The sequence below is a fragment of the Mandrillus leucophaeus genome, unplaced genomic scaffold (assembly GCF_000951045.1).
Source record: "Mandrillus leucophaeus isolate KB7577 unplaced genomic scaffold, Mleu.le_1.0 Scaffold76, whole genome shotgun sequence".
Taxonomy (NCBI): Eukaryota; Metazoa; Chordata; class Mammalia; order Primates; family Cercopithecidae; genus Mandrillus; species Mandrillus leucophaeus.
Genome location: NW_012108252.1, coordinates 4,537,364 through 4,558,161, shown reverse-complemented (window position 1 = coordinate 4,558,161; position 20,798 = coordinate 4,537,364). Strand labels below are relative to the sequence as shown.

At 40.2% G+C, this 20,798-nt stretch overlaps 1 protein-coding gene across 1 annotated transcript in view; it reads left to right on the top strand.

The window, feature by feature from the left end:
* The window catches only part of TMEM245 (transmembrane protein 245), a 100,989-nt gene extending 85,003 nt beyond the window's left edge, over positions 1–15,986 (top strand). The window contains exons 17-18 of the mRNA XM_011966376.1: positions 440–634; positions 14,400–15,986. Coding sequence (XP_011821766.1) covers positions 440–634; positions 14,400–14,445 — 241 coding nt within the window. The 3' untranslated portion in view covers positions 14,446–15,986. The remainder of the gene's footprint in view (positions 1–439; positions 635–14,399) is intronic.
* Positions 15,987–20,798: the final 4,812 nt, after the last annotated feature.

The following is a 20,798-nucleotide window of genomic DNA, read 5'->3' as shown; positions in this document are numbered from 1 at the left end:
ACCTATGAGTAACAGGGATGCTATCGTTGTTGTTGTTGTCGTATAAAAGTATAATTAACTGAATTATATGCTCACTTAATTATCCTTGATGGAGGAAAACTTAACAGGTGACTCCTAACCAGTCCTAAGCCAACATTAACCCATCATAGGCAGGCACCTGAAATGGGTATAAAATATCTATTAACATTGCTGACTTTATTATTTCATTCCTGGAGCTATAAAAAGAGGCAGATGTCACCCATAGGAAAAAAAAATCTTGCATCTCAATGTTATTGCAGTCAGTGTTCATTGTATGCATCGAGGTGATCTAAAGAAAGATCTAAAGAAAGCTGATAATATGCCAAAAAGCATAGTGTATTAAAGAATGAACATTGTATTAGAAATGTATTTCAGATTTACTCCAGTTTTTGTGTGTTAAAGGTCATGCTCTTTATTCCAGAGGTGGCCATCCTTACCTGACAGGCTTGGCAGTGGCCGGTGGAGCATACTACCTAGGCCTGGAAGGAGCAATCATCGGGCCTATTCTTCTCTGCATACTTGTGGTTGCTTCCAATATCTATAGTGCCATGCTAGTGAGTCCCACGAATTCAGTGCCCACGCCAAACCAGACCCCATGGCCTGCTCAGACTCAGCGGTGAGTTAAAGCAGAATAATCGTAAGCTGTGTTTATACATTGAGCTGTCCTGTCTCTGTATTTGATAAGTAGCTTCATCCAGACTTGTCAGGATAAAGGTATTTGAGTACCAATGCTGTGATAAAAGTTGCAGAAGACACTAAGTGAATACAAATCGTTGGCAGAGTTTTGGGTTTCATATACCAAGAAAATTTAAAACCTATATTGGGGCAGGGGGCAGTGGCTCACACCTGTAATCCTAGCACTTTGGGAGGCCAAGGCGGGTGGATCACCTGAGGTCAGGAGTTCGAGACCAGCCTGGCCAACATGGCGAAACCCCATCTCTACTAAAAATACAAAAATTAGCCAGGTGTGTTGACGCATGCCTGTGATCCCAGCTGCTCGGGAGGCTGAGGCAGAAGAATTGCTTGATCCTAGGAGGCGGAGGCTGCAGTGAGTCCAGATTGTGCCACTGGACTCCAGCCTGGGCAACAGAATGAGAGTCTGTAGACTCAAAGAAAAAAAAAAAAACCTATATTGTTTGAGAATTGTTAATGTCATGAAAAGCCAAAAATAAAGTTAAAAAATTTAATACCATGTGGAACATGGTATACCAGATTGAAAGAGACTCAAGAAATAGGACAACCAGGCCAGATGCAGTGGCTCACACCGCTAATCCCAGCATTTTGGGAGGCCGAGGTGGGCAAATAACCTGAGGTCAGGAGTTTGAGAGCAGCCTGGCCAACATGGTAAAACCCCATCTCTACTAAAAATACCCAAAAAATTAGCCAGATGTGGTGGCAGACACCCGTAATCCCAGCTACTCGGGAGGCTGAGGCAGGAGAATGGCTTGAACCTGGGAGGCGGAGGTTGCAGTGAGCCGAGATCATGCCATTGGATTCCAGCCTGGGCGACAGAGTGAGACTCTGTCTCAAAGGAAAAGAAAAAAAAAGGAAAAGAAATAGGACAACCAAATGCATGGCATGAGTCTGGGATAGATTTCTGGATTGGGGATGGGAGGAATCTATAAAGAATATTTCTGAAACAATTGGGGAAATTTGAACGTGGACCATATGTTAAATAATATATCAATGTTAAATTTGGTTTAACCAGTTTAATAATGATACTTCGATAAGCAGTGATACAATGATAGCCAGTCATAACCAGTGACACTTTTGTTCTGTAGAAGAATGTCCTTTAAAGATGACCGGTCATGATGTCTGCCACTTATTTGCAAGCAGTTCAGCCAAAACAGAGGGAGAGCGGAAGTGGCTGTAGCAAAATGTTAACAACTGGTGAATCTAGATGAAGGACATATGGTTGTTAATTGTACCAGCATTTCAATTTTGTGTAGGTTTATACATTTTTAAAATACAAAGTTGGGAAAAAATTATTTGGGACACCAATATAGAGTTGCAACGTGTTATTTTGTAAGTACGAATATGAAAATAACAATTGCTGTTATCTGCTGTCACCAGCATTTCATAAAATAAATTATAATGTTTGAAAAATTTTCCCAATTGTCTTATAATTTTCTTAAATTTCTTTAGGTATAATTTATATATGATGAGGATGTACATCTAAGTAGCCAAATATACCTCTAAATAGACAGGTTGATTTTTCCATATACTCACACCCATGTAACCACTACTCATATCAAGATATAGAATATTTTTGTTATTCTAGAAGGCTTCTCCCTGCCTCCTCTCAGACCCCACTGCCTGCTGATATTCTAACTGTAGTCACTTTTCATTAGTTTTGCCTGTTTCTGAACTTCATGTAAAAGAAATCATATGGTAGGTACATACTCATATAGTCAGCCCTCTTTGCTCAACAGTGTGTCTCTGTGTGATTCATTCATGTCGTTGGATGTTTTACTCTGTTCATGGGTCATTCTTTCATTGTTGTCTAATCTTCCATTACATGAATATATTGCAGTCACTTTTTTTTTTTTTTTTTTTTTTGAGACGGAGTCTCGCTCTGCCGCCCAGGCTGGAGTGCAGTGGCCGGATCTCAGCTCACTGCAAGCTCCACCTCCTGGGTTTACGCCATTCTCCTGCCTCAGCCTCCCGAGTAGCTGGGACTACAGGCGCCCACCACTTCGCCCAGCTAAGTTTTTGTATTTTTTAGTAGAGACGGGGTTTCACCGTGTCAGCCAGGATGGTCTCGATCTCCTGACCTCATGATCCGCCCATCTCGGCCTCCCAAAGTGCTGGGATTACAGGCTTGAGCCACCGCGCCCGGCCACAGTCACATTTAATCATTGTAGGACTAATAGATATTTGGGTAGTTTGCAGTTTGTGTCTGTTATAATTCAAGTTGCTATACTTTCTTTTTTAAAAAAAATTCTTATTTTGCCATGAACGTTTTTGTACATGTCTTTTGGTGGACATGCGCATAGTACTTACTGTAGTTGGACATATACCTAAAAGTGGAATGTCTGGTTATACATCTGGTTTTAAGTTTAGGTGGATACTTAAAAACAGTTTTCTATGTTGTGTGCCAGAAATTACATTTTAACAACAAAAAAGTAAGAAGGACAGTCTCAGAATAAAAAGTAAAAGATTTTTAACTTTCCATAAACTATATGCATTTACCTTGTTATCTGCAATTGGAAAACACTAGTTTTCCTGCCACTGGATATTCTTGTATAATCAAGGAGTCATTGACAAGTTGTTTCTGACAATGCATTTAATGAAAATATTTTATGCTTTTATGTAAAATTCTTTAACAACATGATTCTGTTTAATTTTGTTTTCAGTGTTATATTTTGTGAAAAGAGACATGGTCCTTTAACTCGGGACAAATGCAGTACAGTCTCTGAGTTAGAGCCGGTTAGGGGGCCATTTTAGCCAATGCATGATCCTTACTTGATGGCAGGGGAAAATCAGTTTTTCCAAAGGAATAAAAGGAGAGATGCTTCGGTGATTTTGACAAGGGCCTTCCCAATTTGGTAGTGGTGACACTATGATATCCTTTTCTGCCTTTGCCTCTTAAAGACAAGTGCTCAGGTAACCTGAGATGCCAGTGTGCTCAAAAGCAACAGAATGCACTTGCTAACTTGAGGCTGTGTTCCATGGGCTTGCCAAACACAAAGAAAAAAGAGAATTGATCAATATTTTGCTGTTATTTTGAGTAAAACTTAATGATTTCAAGTTACTAAAGCAAGAGTTAGTTTTTAAGGCGAAACAAAAGCAACTTAAATGAATTCTTTTAGAGGTAATAAACCTTTTTAACCCTCTCTCTTTCTAAAAGTACAAAATGCTTATGTGGTATGGCGGAGTAGAAAAAGATAATGTGAGGACCCATGTATATAGCCTTTGTCTTTCAAAGTTACTCATGCACGTAGTTTAAAGAGTCAAATTTCTACAAAACTCAGTGAAAAATAAGGGCTTTGCCTTCTCCCTCTTCCTTTTTCTAAGAGGAACCACTTTTTGACCCTAATTATTTTGGTATTTACCTCCATATCTTGAAATGACATGCTTATTTCTGATTTGGTCATGTATAGGCATCATCTAATAACTTCCCACTTGGAAGGTTAGAAGTTAGCTTTCACTACCCATTCCCCCGGAACAAACTGTGATACTGGTTAGATCAGTATTCAGGTTTTACATTATTATGACTTTAAATTATATTCATATTTGAGCCTTGTCATATATTCCAATATTTCTTTACCCCTACGACTTTTGCTTTCTCTTGAGTTAGTAAAGATAACTGGTTTTTATTTGCTTTGCTTTCCGTGTACTTATAACTAATCCCATCTCAAGGTCCGCACCAGGCACTCGCCTCTCCACTTGGTATGTTCAGTTGCACCAGGCATAGTTGGTCTTCTGAACAAGACTCTCCTGATTGTCTTGGTCTGCCCCATTGGAGTGCTGTCCTTTTGGCTTGCTGTTCAGCTATCACCTTGGGTATTCCCTCAACTCTCCCTTGCGTTGGAATCCTTATTTCTTATATCCTATATAATTTTCTTTCTTGATTTATTCCTTTTTGGTGGAGCACATCGTCTTGTAGATTTTCAGGAAAATATGCATAGGAGGTAAATTTTGAGGGACGATGCATGTCTGAAAAAGCTTTCCCTAATGTCATACTTAATCTGATAGCTTTCCTATGTAGAGAATTCTATGCTTGACATTTTTTCTTTAACATTTCTTTATTCATTGTTTTCTAGCTTCTAGGATTGTTGTTAAAAGTCAAGCAATTTTTATTCTTGATTCTTGTTAATTTAACTGTTTGAAGACATATAAGATCTTTTTGTTTATCTGTGTTTTTTTGTCCTGATGGGCACTTGCTAAGACCTTTAAAAGTGAAAACTTATGTTCTGGTGTTCTGACATTTTTCTTGAGTTGTTTCATTATTTCCTTTTCTTCTTTCAGAAATTTATTTTATTTTGACGTTGACCCTCATGGACTGGGCATTTCACATTTTAAATACTTTCTCTCTTTTTTCACTTGTGTCTTTTTGGCTCCATTTTCTGGGTGATTTCTTCAACTTTATCTTGTAGCTTTACTATAGCACTTTCCATTTCTACTTGCACATGTTTTTCAGTCTCCTTTATTGAGGTGTTATTTCCTTAGAATAAAATGTGCCTTTTTAGCCTAGAGGTTTATGTTTTGTGTGACATGTAACAAATTACACGTTTAGCAGCTTACTATACATTTACGACACAGCTTCTATGGGTCAGGAGTTCAAGCAAAACTTGGTTGGTTCCTCTGCTTAGGACCTGACAATCTGCAGTCACAGTTGGGGTTTCATCTGTGGATTGGAGTCCTCTTTCAAGCGGTCCTGTTGTTGGCATAATTCATTTCCTTGTAGTTGTGTAACTGAGACTCATGGCTCCTAGAGGCTGCCTCTCTTCATAGGCGGCTGATAATCTGGGTTTTTGCTTCTTTAAGGCCAGCAGGAGAGTATTTTTCTAACTTCAGTCTCTGATCCCTAGACTTTTTAAAAGAAGAGCTCACCTGATTAGACCTAGCCCACCCAGCATAATTTCTCTTTTTTAAGTCAGCTAATGAGGGACATTTATGACATCTATAAAATCCATCCACCTTTGCCATACATGTTGAGCATCCCAAATCCCAAGTTGGAAACTCTACAGAATCAGAAACTTTTTGAATGCCAACATGATACTCAAAGGAAGTGTTTGTTGGAGCATTTTGGATTTTTTTTTTTTTTTTGAGACAGGGAGAGTCTCACTCTGTCACCCAGGCTGGAGTGCAGTGGCACGATCTCGGCTCACTGCAACCTCTGCCTCCCAGATTCAAATGATTCTCCTGCCTCAGCTTCCTGAGTAGCAGGGACTTACAGGTGCATGCCACAACGCCTGGCTAATTTTTGTATTTTTAGTAGAAACAGGGTTTCGTCATGTTGGCCAGGCTGGTCTCCAACTCCTGACCTCAGGTGATCTGCCCTCCTCAACCTCCCAAAGTGCTGGGATTACAGGCATGAGCCACTGCACTCGGCCAGCATTTTGGATTTTGGATTCTTGGATTTGGGGTTAGTATAATGTAAATATTCCCAAATGCAAAAAAGATGTGAATCACTTCTATTCCCAAGCATTTCAGATAAGGGACACTAACCTGTATTAACAGAACCACAATATCGGGTATTGAAGATGTTTGGCTGTTGGCTCATGTTAAGAATGAGATACGGCCGGGCGCGGTGGCTCACGCCTGTAATCCCAGCGCTTCGGGAGGCCGCAGTGGGTGGGTCACCTGAGGTCAGGAGTTCAAGACCAGCCTGGCCAACATGGTGAAACCCCGTCTCTACTAAAAATACAAAATTAGTCAGGCATGGTGGCATGCACCTGTAGTCCCCACTACTCGGGAAGCTGAGGCAGGAGAATCATTTGAATCTGGGAAGCAGAGGTTGCAGTGAGCCAAGATTGTGCCACTGTACTCCAGCCTGGGTGACAGAGCGAGACTCTGTCCCAAAAAGAAAAGAGACTCAGAAGCTGTGGTAGATTATGATATGTGTTACCATAATATAATGTGGCAGGGCCACTGCTTTGTCCAGCCCTTAATGTCAGTGATTTTGGTCCCCTTTTTGGGCTCGTGTAGTCCTCAAAGAAAGAGCTTCTAATCTGGCTAGAGACTAAAAGCCTGGCTGCCAGCCTCCCGGGAGCCAGGAGGAGGAAAGGGTCTGGACAGCCTTCAAGATGTAAACATCCACTTAATCTCCCAGTGTTGGGATGGATGCCCACCCTCATTTCTGCCTGTTGTGCACTAGTTCAGAGACTTTTTTTTTTTTAACCTCCAGAGGGGAAAAACCTCTAGTTTTCTGCCAAGGAGGGGAGAGGGTGGAGTCAGCTGCTTGGCTGGGTGGGAGGTGGGGTGAGGCTATCAGAGGGTGTTGTCTTACTGCTCTTTAAGGAAACTGTAGAGCAGTCCTGTGTTTTCCCCCACCTCCGACTCTACTTCCAGAGTTACTTGATGTCACCAGTTCCTAAGCCTGGGGGATTTCTCCGAATAAATCAAAATGTTTCCCGGCCTTTCTCACTACTGGTTTAAGATTCAGCTTTTTAGGGTCTTGTGTTAGTCTGTTTTTCATTGCTATAAAGGAATTCCTGAGGCTAGAAAATTTATGTAAAGAAAATAAGTTTATTTTGGCTCATGGCTCTTCAGACTGTACAAGAAGTATACTGCCAGCACCTGCTTCTGGTGAGGCCCCAGGAAACTTCCAGTCATGGTGGAAGGCAAAGGGGAAGCAGGTGTGTCACACGGAGAGAGAGGAAGCAAGAGAGATAACAGGCTGTTCTAAACAAACTGCTTTTTACCTGAACGAATAGAGCAAAAATTCATTTATCATTATTGGGGGGAGGGCACCAAGCCATTAATGAGGGATCTGCTCCCATGGCGCAGACACCTCCCACTAGGCCTCACCTTCAACATTAGGGATCACATTTTAACATGAGATTTGCATGGGACAGACAACCAAACTCTATCACATGTGCCAGATCATAGCAGTCCCACCCGCTTTCCACCTTCTTAGAATTTGTTGCTTTTGCCTCTTAGTTCTTTTTTTTTTTCTTTCATGGCCTTTGCTGTCCATGGTGCAGCCACACTGGCTTTCCATCAGGCCTCAGATACACTAGGTGCCACTGAAACTCTGGGCCTTTGTGCTTGCTGGTTTCTCTATGTGGATAATCCTCCATCTGGATAATCCCCCCATCTTTCCTTCTTAAGGAACTCCTAACTATTCAGATCTCAGTTCGAATGTCAGTTCATCAGAGAAGCGTTTCCTACCCCCAAGATTAGGTTATGGCCTCCTTGCCAGTTTAATGTGTTTATAGTTTGTACCTTGTACTTATTTTTTTTGGAGTACAGTTTTCATTTATATACTTGATTATTTTTCTCTCTCCCCCATCCCAACTTGACTATAGTTGCTGTTACTGCCAGGGCCAAGTCTGTTTTAATTACTGATGTCAACCTCTGTCAACAGTATTTTGTACTCAGAATGCTCAATTCCTAGTGGAAGAAATGAGGCTGTGAGGGAATAGTAGCTACAGAAGCATGAGCTCTGAAAGGGCTTGGCTTTTTCTAGGAATTTGTATATTGTTACAGTGTGACAATACAGGATAGACGGTTGCATTTTATTAAACAGACATACCTCTTAATTCCATACCGCAAAAAAACTTGATGGACTACTATCTTCACACAGATGAATGCCCATTCTCCTAAGGAAAGATTGTAGGAAGGAAGACCTTCTCTGCTGCTCACTGTTGATAGTGAGAATGTAGTGGATACAGCACAGCTTTGGGCTGCCAACTATTTTGGCCTCTACTGAATAATCAGAACCTTTCCCTTCTTTGTTCTCTATTAATAGTGGGCTTGTTTAGGGAGATGGGATGGTAGGGAAAGGCGAAAACTTCCCTGTAATCATGCATACTTTCTTGATTTTTGGACAGGATAATCAGACTTGCTTTGATAGACTTCTTTCACTTCTACTAAAAATTGAGCAGCAGTCTGTGAATATTAAAGCCCAGAAAATCCTGTAAGGCGTATATCCCAGGAAGTCTTTGGGGGATGCTGTTCTCCATATTATAGTTTTCCTTTGCCCTCTGTTACACCTTGACAGTGTTGAAGGTGACAACTGGAATGTGGTCCTTTAGGAACTCAGCTTTATGTTTCTCTAGGGAAGATTTAGTAACTTGTGGCTGTTTTTGTACTCGCTTTCTTAATCTGAGGTTTATATCTTTCATAACTATATACCCAAAGTATAATCAAAAATGAGTATCTGCTGGGCATAATGGCTTATGCCTGTAATCCCAGCACTTTGGTAGCCCAAGGCAGGCGATCGTTTGAGTCCAGGAGTTCAAGACCAGCCTGAGCAATATGGTGAAACCCCATCTCTGGGTCTCTGTAAAGTGAGGCATAAAGATACGCGCCATAAACCATCCCCACTTCTGCAGATCTTTACGCTAACCCTAAGAATTTCAGTTGGGGTGCACTTGCTGTCATTCCACTTTAGAAGATTGAGAAAAGAGAGTAAACTGGGGCTAGAAAGGGAATACATTTGATTTACTTTCTGTTACTTGAAAATTTCCTGCATCTGTTCATCCTCTTTACTCCCAGCGGTGTGACCCACTGCCAGGATTGCTTCAGCAGCCTCTTTACTGGTGCCTGCCTCGAGTTTGGCCCCCCTCTAGTCTATTCTTCATAGCACCCTCTCTCTGATGTTTCTGAAACATAAATATTCTACTCTGCTGCTGCTTAAAATTCCCACAGTGGCTTCCCGTGGCCTTCAAGATAAAGCTAACATATTAATTTGTCCTGTCACATTTCTCTTCTCATGCCTTTTTTCTGTCTACTTCTCCAGATTCATCTCTGTGCTGTGTGCCTTGCATTTCATTTTTCAACCTTATTAAACTTGTTTTAGTTACCAGAAGGCAGTGTCATCTTTGCAGTGTTGTCCCCTCTGTAAAGAATACCACTTCCCTCCCAGCCAAGTCCAATATCATGGTCATACAAAGTACCCTTTTTGTGAGAAATATTACTGAAACTGAACTAGGTAAGAAGTCCTTGTTGTGTCCCTGTGGTATCTTATACTTCTGTTGAAACTTAATACATGTTTTATAGATGTGTGTTTAATTCATTGTTTTTTCCCATCAGTTGGTAAACTTTTTGAAGGTGGGAGCTATATCTAACTTGACCACTGTTTTGCTATTCGTAACGTGGTGTTTGGTGCATAGAAAGTGCTAGGTGAAGATTTAGTGAAGTTGTGAATTAGTGAAACCAAAAGCAGATTAGATAAAAAGGATTTTTCAATACAACCTTGAGGCTGATAAAAGAGGATGGGACATAGTAAACCCTAGCCTTAGAACTTTATTCCAAATTTGTTGGAAGGGAGGGGATATGTATAATAGTGGTTGCAGGTGGTCTGTCACAGGATTGTATGCTGGTACTGGTGTAGGAAATATACAGTCAGTGCTGGGGAACCAGCTAAGTAAGTTAAATTAGTCAGTTGTAACTTTCAGGCATCCATAACTTATTCTGCACGTCTAGGAAGCTGGAAGTCAACAAGTCTTCCGTTGTTAAATCATAAAAGATTTAAACATTTACATGGAGGGAAGAGGTTAGGGGGTGAAATGAATTTGTAAAGATCTCATTGAAACTTTGAGGCAAGCAGATCCCAAAATATTTTCAAAGAGCAAGGAATAGTGAGAGACTACACTGCACAATCCCTGTTGCTCTGAAAGGAGGTGTAAAATGTTAACAGTCCTGTAGTCCCCCAGTCACCTGTGGTCCCGTTCTGCATTGCTTATTCTTAGATGAGAAATTCTATAACCATGATTCCTTGCAGCATAATAATCCTTAGAATTTGGGAAAGAATACTGTATTTAAATGGTTTAGGTAGGATGTTAAAACATTTTCAGAAAATAGTGTCAATGCAGTGTTTATTTTTAACGCACAGAGTTATAGTTTTGTGAACTTTGCTTATTAGTTAGAGCTGTGCCTCTGTAATAAGCCAAAAACCAAATAATTTCTGCATCTCTAGACTATAGATACTGTTTTCCTGGAGATAGAGATTTGTTCAAGATCAGTGTTACTTCAGTAGGGTTCTATACACACACCTCCCGCTCCATCACCCTAATACCCTACATACCTAGAGAGAACATTGAGATGAAAGACTCTTAGTAACTGATTTCTAAGCTTGCTTCAAGTTGTTGGTTTTCTTTGTTTTCCTGAGTCGTTTTGGAGGCTTTCTTGGCCTGGAGACAAAATTTAATAGTAGGTAGGAATTTCAAGGTTACAGCTAAGCTTCCTTGTCAACAGAGAGCAGTGACTAGACTAACCACAGCCTTAATCTTATTTAATGTGTCTTTGCCCTGAGGCAGAAATCTTCATTCATAATTTAGAGGAAATGAATAGTTAATAGATATAAAATTGTAGGTATCTGAGAAATTTGAAAAGATGTCAGAGAACCCCGTTGGGTATTAGAAAATGCTTTGTAGTATTAGCCAGTTTTTGACTATTGCTTGCAAAGATTTTCCAGGGCTTTTCAGAATTAAGTGCTACCTGAAATTCATATTGTCTGAGACAGCAGCCAGCTTGGCCTGTAGACAAATGTAAAAACACAAACTTGGGTGAGACTGAAAAATAGCTATCTAGAGCTATAGTGCTGACAGGAGTGTGAAGGTGATTTTTTTTCTCCCCAGACATTTTCTCATGTCTGGAGTCATTTTGATTGTCATTCTAGTTGGATAGAGGCTGGGAATGCTACACAACATCTTATAATGTAGAACAATGTCAAGATTGAGAAACACTGGTTATAGATAGCTAGATAGATAGATAGATAAATAGATATTAATGCATATAAACATACATGTGTGTATACAAATCTTCACTTTCGTACTTGTTTTCAGAACATAAAAATCTTTAAGAAAAGAAAATTCATTTCAATTATTAGATCAGCCAGCATCTTTAAAAATGGTTGGTGTATTCTTGTCACACATAAACCCTCTCAAAGCCTCAGGATCCATAGCCAGGAGACTCACAGTTTTTCAAAGTAGAGCTGTGCTAGTAGAGATGTGCTTCAGAGATCCAGAGGCTTAGGGCACCATCCTTGAAAGAGCCTTGAGATAAGTGAACATCCTTGAAGGTAATTTCTTTTCTGTGACATTTTACCTGTTCCCCTCTTAACACTGAAGTATTTTCCTCATTGAGTGCTGCAAGGTTAGTCTTTAATTGAACTCTGCCTTGCCTGTGGGCCTCCTAAATATTTGTATGAATTGAGAGTCAGGAGAGAAAAGGAGTAAGGGAGGGGGCATGATTGTGGAATTACATTTGAAGTTCAGATTGTTTGTTTTGTAAGTTTTTAGGTGATTGTACCTAATGAAAGCTTTTTGTTATCTTTAGTTTCTACTACTGTGAGCTGTTTCTTAAGTTTATGGAACACTTACTTTATATTGTACTTCATTGTATTCCTTCTTCCCTCCCTCCCTCCCTTCCTTCTTTTTTTTTTGTGGGGGGTGGTGGTGGTGGTGCAGGGTCTCATTTTGTTGGCCAGGCTGGACTGGAGTGGCATGACCTAGACTCACTGCAGCTTCAACCTCTTGGGCTCAGGTGATCCTCCCACCTTAGCCTCCCAAGTGGATGGGACTATAGGCATGTGCCACTATGCCTGGCTAATTTTTAAATTTTTTTTTTTGTAGAGATGTCTCACTGTTGCCCAGGCTGGTCTTGAGCTCCTGGCTCAAGCAGTTCTCCTACCTCAGCCTCTTAAAGTGCTAGGATTACAGGTGTGAGCCACCATGCCTGGCCTTTAGCTCTATTTCTAATGAAAAAGTTGAGTAATTTGTTGACAATAACCAAGAGTTGGTTATTAGTATGAAATAAACTTAGCTTTATTTGACTATGATTTAAAAAATCTGCCAGGCACGGTGGCTCACACCTATAATCCTAGAACTTTGGGGGAAGCTGAGGTGAAGTTACTTGAAGCTAGGAGTCTGAGATCAGCCTGGGTGACATAGAGAAACCCTATCTCTACTAAAAAATTTGAAAAAAAAAAATTAGGCATAGCTCAGTCTCAGCTACCTGGGAGGCTGAGGTGAGATGATCACTTGAGCCCAAAGCTTCTTGAGCCCAGGAGCTGTGATCACACCACTGCACTCCAACCTGGGTGACGGAGTGAAACCCTGTCTTTAAAAAACAAGTCTTTTTATCTATCTATCTATCTATCTATCTATCTATGAAGAAACAACATAGTATATGTGTATGTGTGTATAAAGAAAAAATATAGTGATATTGCAAAGTAATATAACTTTTAACATCATTTACATAATTATAAATTTAATATAAATTATATAACTTTATATTATATAATTAATATAACTTTTATTATAATATTAAAATTATTTGGGGCCGGACATGATGGCTCATGTCTGTAATCCTAGCACTTTGGGAGGCCAAGGTGGGTAGATCACTTGAGCTCAGGAGTTCAAGACCAGCCTGGGCAACATGGTGAAACCCTGTCTATACAAAAAAGTACAAAAATTAGCCAGGTGTGGTGTCATGTTCCCTGTAGTCCCAGCTACTCAAGAGGCTGAGGTGGGAGGATGGCTTGAGCCCAGAGGCAGAGGTTGCAGTGAGCCGAGATAGCACCAGTACACTCCAGCCTGGGCAGCAGAGTGAGACCTTGTCTCAAAAAAACAAAACAAAAAAACAAAAACAAACTGTAAAGGCAAATATTTTTCTGTATTTCTAATATGTGGACTTACTGTAAAGGAGCAGCAATATAACTTCTATCTGAAAGGATGGTAATAGACTGTGCTTTATATCTGTATCACTTAAGGTAGTTTAGGCTGTACATAACCAAAAACTAAACAAAAAACCCATCATCAACAAGACTCAAAGTAACAGTGACTTAACCTAGTAGTTTATTTCTTGCTTGTGTAAAAGAAGGTAGGCCATCCAGGGCTTGAATGACTGTTGCATAAACATCTGGTCCCAGCCTCTCTTCATCCTGATATACTGTCAGCCTTGGTGCGAGGCCTTTTTGTCTTATATGGATGCTTGAGCTTATGTTCATTGATAAATTCTGACCTGGCCATTTGGCTGCCAGCATAGATGTGAATTTAACCAGGTGATTTATCCCAGCTCAGACATGTAAATTATGTAGCAAAAGCAAGCTAGCTACTACAGTCCTGAGGTAGACATTTCATGTATGCAGCAGCCAGGCATGGTGCTCAGCCACCATCATCCAGCCCAGATATTACCTGCCAATAACATTGTTTGCTTAGCTTGTTTAATGTGTGTCAGAAACAGTAGAAGTACAAGGTCACTTGATTGAAAGACCTACCCCATTTTTCCTGCACTGAACCACATCCCTTAGAGCTTGGACTCTGTTAGATTACAATTTCTATTTTGTAATAAAATGTATCCACTTAGCATTTCATCTTTGATCTCTTAGTGTTTTTTCTCTTTAACATCAATCATCATATCCACTTGAAGCCAGTAACAAGGTAGAAGAGCTGAAGAAGATTGCTCTTCTCTTTTAAGGAACTGCCCAGAAGTTGCACGTCTACTTAAATCTCTTTGACCAAAGTATAGTCACATGGTCATGTGTAGTTTCAAGGGAAATAGTCCTTTGGACAATGGATCCAGCAAAAAAATGGAGTTCTTGTTGATAAAGAAAGAGCAACAACTAGCAGACTTTGAAACAATACTCAGTGAAAATCTTAAGAAAAAATAGTGACTGTATAATCTTATTAGGGCTCCAAAAGATTGTAAAACTAGGATACCGTTTTATGGTAATCAACTGATCATTCCGTCTTTTTTTCTTTTAGGACTTTCCGTGACATTTCTGAAGATCTGAAATCTTCAGTAGGTTGATATGGTTTCCTCTGCAGTGATTTTTCTAGGAAGTTCAAATTTGACAGTAAGTTAAGCTCAGCTGTGGCCTTCTGCCCTTTCAGCTGTGCCTAGCAAGCAGAACCCAGGAAAGAAGCAGAAACCTCCTGGCCTTACATACAGAATGCCTGGACAAGAGAGAACTTGCTGCGGGATGCTTTGTATTTTAAAACACAGCTTGAGAGTTCAGAATTGGTAGTTTGCTCACTTAACTGTTGTTAAGATGGCTTGAAAAGTTTCATTTTATACACTGGTACCCTGGCTTGAAATTTTTCCACTTTGGTTATCTATATTGCTATATTATATATTTATAAAGTTATTTTAAGAACTCTAAACTACCTGCTGTTAAAAGAATATATGGTGTAATTTTTTCCTGGTTTAAGAAATCTGTTGTTAAACTTTTCTAAGACAGTCACTTTTCAAGGAAGAGGGCTTTCACTTTTGAGTGTGTAGTTGAGTGAGCAGGAAAAATGAATCTTCTGCGCTTCTCCCACAATGTATTATACGTTCTTTAAGAAAGAATAAATCATAAGCATAAGGGTGGGGTGGCTTATTTGATGTTCAGTTTTGTGTTGTATCCTTGGGAGATACAAAGATTGAAGCTCTTCCTCCTCTTCCTTTTCTCTTAACGCTCCTTTACACTATTGCCAAATTATAAAACTTGGCTGACCACGTTGAAGTGAAATATTTATTAAGCTGCTATGAATGGTAACAGTATGATAAAATTCATGCTGTTGTTAGGTTGTCTCCTTCCAAGTGTTTGAAGTGAAAAATCTCAGGTGTAGCAATACTTTGATTTGTTAAATGTATCCGTTTCATTATTTGGAACTCTGCCAATAAGTTAGTTTTCAGCAGAATTTTATATTTATGTAGTATTTTCCCATCTTTTAGCACAGTGCCTTGCACATGACTCTAAATGAATGCTTGTTGAATTGAATTGCAACTTTAAAAATATCTCAGATATCACAATAACCAGCATAGTGCTTTACATTTTTACAAAGTCCTTTTGCACATACTATTTCACAAGTACATCACATCAGCTTTCATATAGCTTTATATTATTTTACATCAGTTTTACACTGATAGAGAAGCTAAAGTTCAGAAAAGTGACCAACTCAAAGTTGTAAAGTTTAGTAGGATTTGGCCTCAGATCTTTGACTCCGTTGTCTGCAGATTCTGCTGTACTAGTGTTCCTTCTAAATACTGTATGCAGTTTTCCCAGTGTTACGAGACAGGTGTTGCTATCTATTTGTTGTGAATGAAGACTTGTCCTATAGTATATGACAGGGCTGAGAGTGGACTGTAGTTCTTAGCTGAACCCTTTCTACTGTTTAAAACAGTCATCAGGCCTATCCTCTGCTCCCAGAAGAATGTGAAAAAGAACAGGGTTCTCTGCCAGGCTGTAGGTGGTGGCTCACATCTGTAATCCCAGCACTTTGGAAGGCCGAGGTGGGTGGATTGCTTGAGCCCAGGGGTTTGAGATCAGCCTAGGCAACATGGCGAAACCCCATCTCTACAAAAAATAAAAAAAATTACCTGGGCACGGTAGTGTGCCTATAGTCCGAGCTACTCAGGAGGCTGATGTATGAGGATCACCTGAGCCCAGGAGGTTGAGGCTGCAGTGAGCCAAGATGGCGCCACTGCACTCCAGCCTGGGTGAGAGAGTGAGACACTGTCCCAAGGAAAAAAAAAAGTGGGGGTAGTTCTTAAGTGTTGAAGATTTCCTTTTTGGAAAGTATTTAAAGGTAGAAATATTAATAATTTGTCCTAAAACATCTCCCTAAGAAGTTACTGATAATTATGATCAGCTTAAATTTATTCGTACACTGCTGAAGAAAAATGTTATTTAGAAAAGGCCACCATGAGATCTTCTGTTTGTATGGAGTAGGCTGCATACAGATCTCTTTATTTCTATTATGAATGCTTTAGCGATTATAATCAGCTATTTCACTGAGTATTAGATTTGGTCACTAAGTAACTCATGCTCTTCTTTAGTCAATCATTCATTCACTAAAACATTTCTTGAGAGTTTGCTAAACTCTAGGTTCCGTGCCAGGCACTGTACAGCGTGATGGAGGTCACTCATAAGAAGGCCTCTTGGCCGGGCGCGGTGGCTCAAGCCTGTAATCCCAGCACTTTGGGAGGCCGAGACGGGCGGATCACGAGGTCAGGAGATCGAGACCATCCTGGCTAACACGGTGAAACCCTGTCTCTACTAAAAAATACAAAATAACTAGCTGGGCAAGGTGGCGGGCGCCTGTAGTCCCAGCTACTCGGGAGGCTAAGGCAGGAGAATGGCGTGAACCCGGGAGGCGGAGCTTGCAGTGAGCTGAGATCCGGCCACTGCACCCCAGCCTGGGCAACAGAGCGAGACTCCGTCTCAAAAAAAAAAGAAAAAAAAACCTCTTGCTCTTAGCCAGATCATATGTAATATAAAATTTAATTTTTTTGCATTAAAAGGCTAAAAAATCATTAATTTTTGTTCATTATGCACTGGTTAGTGTATAGCTGTAATTAGTACATATTCATCAGAGACAAATATATACAATGAGTTACTATACATATACAAAGTGATTTTAGCTGTATAAAGTGATATTGCAAAAAGCTAGAGCTAATGTTTCTTGCTGGGATAATTATTAGCATAAATATAAGGTTCTTAGAGGTCTTTAAGATAATAGTTTAGAGCTACCAAAATTAGCAGCAGTGATGTAATATCACCCTGAAATACCAGGAGCAGAGGTGCCCCAGAGTGCTTCACAGCCATGATCAGGAAACTTGAACTGCCCCATTGCTACAGCAACAGCAGAAGGACTAGGAAGGTCCGCCAGCTGGGTAGGTCTTCTTGGAACCCTCCAAACCAGAAAGAAGCATCCCAGCCACGATTCCTCAGATGCAATGAGGGAAGTTTACAGAATTTGAACAGGGCAACAGAGATCAAGTGGTACGAAAAGGTAGGAGTTTTAAGCTCAAGTCTCAAAGATAACCTGCCTTTACAATCTCAGTCAGAATTTGACCCAGAAAGAGGAAGTTTCTTCGGAAACAGACGGTACATTGATGAAGTAGAAGTCACTTCAGTAAAAACTGAGTCCAGAAATTGGTCATAATATCTTGCATTTTATAGATTTATTAAAGATTAGTTTCAAGTTCACATTCGCTATTCAGTTGTAAACCGAATGGATGGGAAGGGAGAAAATACAAGCTCTCCACACAGGTATGCTCCTCTCTTTTCTGAGAGAGAAGAAGGCATAGGATTTTCAGCATAAATTCCATGATATGTGAGTGCTGTTTGAGTTCTGAAGTGTTCCTATCAATGTCGGTTCCTGCAAGTGATCTCTGTAAGACCACCGTACATGCTGGTCTTAGTTATTGTTAAAATTGCAAGGTTTCTTCACACCCTCTTTGATATAAGAAGTGGTTAGCTGGCAGAGCTTTCCCTTGACTTCTGAGACTAGTGTGGGTTGACCCATGACAGTGGGAAGAAATCCAACATGTTAGATGGAGACCCTGTAAGTAAACAAACTCTGTAGCCTTTGAGCTGCTTATTACAGTTAAAGGGCTGTTAAATGGCTTGCAGAGGAGATCTTCTGGCTCACCTTGATCTTCACATGAACTCATTGTGACCTATCTGGATTTCCTAGGCCCTGTAGTTTCCATTTGGGTTATATTAGTGCCTCAGGAATGTGTCACTACTGGGCAAGAAATACTCAGAAATTCAGGCTGTGAGGGGTTAGATTAGAGGAAAGTAATTTAGGTGAGCTATCCAGAGCTTTCAACCTCAGGGTTTATAGGAAAAAAAACCCCAAAAACAAAAACCTTTAGGACTTCTCATACTCTAACCCTGACCTTGCAGTTTCCTCTGAGGGGCCTCCTAAGACCCTTACAAGAATATTACACTAGGACTTTGAATGTGCATTTCACAGTGGAAATAGCCTCTGGCTAGCATTACTTCCAAATGCTAGTTCCAGCTAAAAACGAGTACTTTTTATTAGTTTCTTGTCTTTCAACATTCTACCATCAAAATATATTCATTTTATTAACTTACTGATTATTGGGAACCTGCAAAAAAACACACATGCTATCTGCAGCCACTGGTTATTTTTGATAGTTCAAGAGAATTATAAATCAAGTTGTTCTGTCTGCTAGAGTCAAAAATTCTGTGCTAGAATGGGACTTCTAAAATTAGGTAGTCCTGTCACTTTCTAGAGAAAGACACAAATTTATAGGTTTAAGTGACTTGTCTGACATACACATACAGCCAGTTAGTAACAGAATTCAGAGTAGAATAGAGTTCTTTTTTTTTCTGTCCATTGTTCTACTTCTCTTTCCTTTTCTTCATGGTCAAGCAGCTTTTGACAAAATGTATTCCTTATAGCAGTAGTTCCAAGAGATGTTAATAGATGTAAGAGAAAAAAGGATGTGTGTGTTGGGGGTGGGGGATTGCATGGTCAATTAAAATGAAGGAATGCTGAGTTTGTTTCCTGTCTGTAGGACTTCTAAGAGTTTTGAACATGCTATTACACATTGTGAATTTATAAGAGGGGACAAACACTGTTTGACCTTAGACTGCACTCCCCTTCTTTATTCCTCAGAGCATCTCAAAGGACTACAGGGTCCTTTGGGAAACATGGCCCTTGATCAAGTTTACAGCTGTTTGAGAAGACATCCCTAATGGAAATACTGAATGGCAGATCTATTACTGTGGTACCATGTAGTGTGTAATAAATCTTGAAGTCTAGAAAGCAAGCATATTTGGTGTTTAGAGCTATACTTAAGGTATAGAGATTATTTTCCACCTATGGTGTGTAAAATCAGTATTTGTGTTTAATTTTGCAGGTTTTTCAAGGATTAACTAATGTGCAAATACAGTGGTGATATATTGATACTACATTTTAATAATGCTTTTGTATGGCACTTTATAGTTTTCAGACACCTTTTGTAACAGCCCTGTGAGACAGTACTATCCTTGTTGTAAAGTTGGGGGGGCTCTGGAGGCTCTGAAAAGTTTTTGGTGATATTCCCCTAAGTTTATACCACAAAATGATGGAGCCAGAATTTAGTTGCAGAACTTCTGACTCCAAGTCCAGAGTTCTTTACTAGACACCTGGTTTCTTACTAGCTTTTTGCTAGGTTTTTATTTCACAGTGAAAAGTATGGAAGCAAATTCCGATCATTTTGGCTTATTATCAAATACCATTTCTTTTTTATTGCAGAGACCCAGCAGATGTAACTCTCATTGTAGCCATCCCAAAGAAAACCCTTTGCCCTTTGCAGTGCCACTTATTTAGGTAACTGAAGTGTATTTCCAGTGCAATTTAATTTTGAACTAAGATTTGATATAGAGTTGTAATTGGCTTACATAACTCTTTGAAAATATATCATCCCCGGGTTCTCAGGCGAAGGAGGCAATTCAAAGGTAAAAAAGAATATTCGAATACAATAAATACTCTGTTCTCACACAAATGCTGTTTCTTAGCTTTAACTTGCTTTGACAACCTACTGATGTAACTTCTTTGTTAATGTGAAATATTTATATTTTGAAATAAAATTACTAGTGTTGAATGAATCAGGTGGTAAACTTAATCTCCTGTGTGTTGAAAAACTTCATCTTTTGTGAAGCCAAACTTCCATGAATCCATCCGTCTGTCTCTTAGGCCTTCTGTCTTGCCATTTCCTCCGGCACCATTTTGTATACTGAATTCTTATGAAATACTGTCAACTTCATAAGGGAAGGTGTGTCGGGGGAGTGGACACTGAGTGCCTTATAGAGGTCAAGGGCCCTCAGTGCACAGGGGAAGGTGGCCTTGTGATAGGTAAGGAAGTGGTGAGATGGTTGGCTGAGAAGTAAGAATTGGAAGAAAAAGTTGGTTTAAGGACCTGTCCTTTTTGAATGAAGAAAAAGAAGCTGAAGCTTGGCTATCTTCAATACCAAAGACATCTGCGCAGCACTGGTAGGTGGATAAAGCTGAAGCGACAGGTTGAAGCACCGTGAAGCACCTTTCAGCGGTGCTTGGGAAAGAGCTTTCTGATGCCTCAGGTTGATGGTACCCAGCTCATCAATCTGGTTTTATGGAAGAAGAAATGATCCAGGCCAAGGTGTCCGAGTGGACTGGCCAGCCTCAGATTCTTTTTTACTCTGATAGGTTCTCACTGGCAGATATGGTAGTTGACAAAACATTTCTTCATGCTTCTCAGTCTGTTGCTTAAGTCTCCTCGCCACCCTGGCGAGATGGTGCCTGGAACCCTTGGAAGGGGTCTGAGACGAGATAGGGGCGGGGCCGTGCGGGGGCGGGACCTGGCTTAGGGGGCGGGGCTGCAGGGAGCCCACCCTAGGCTGT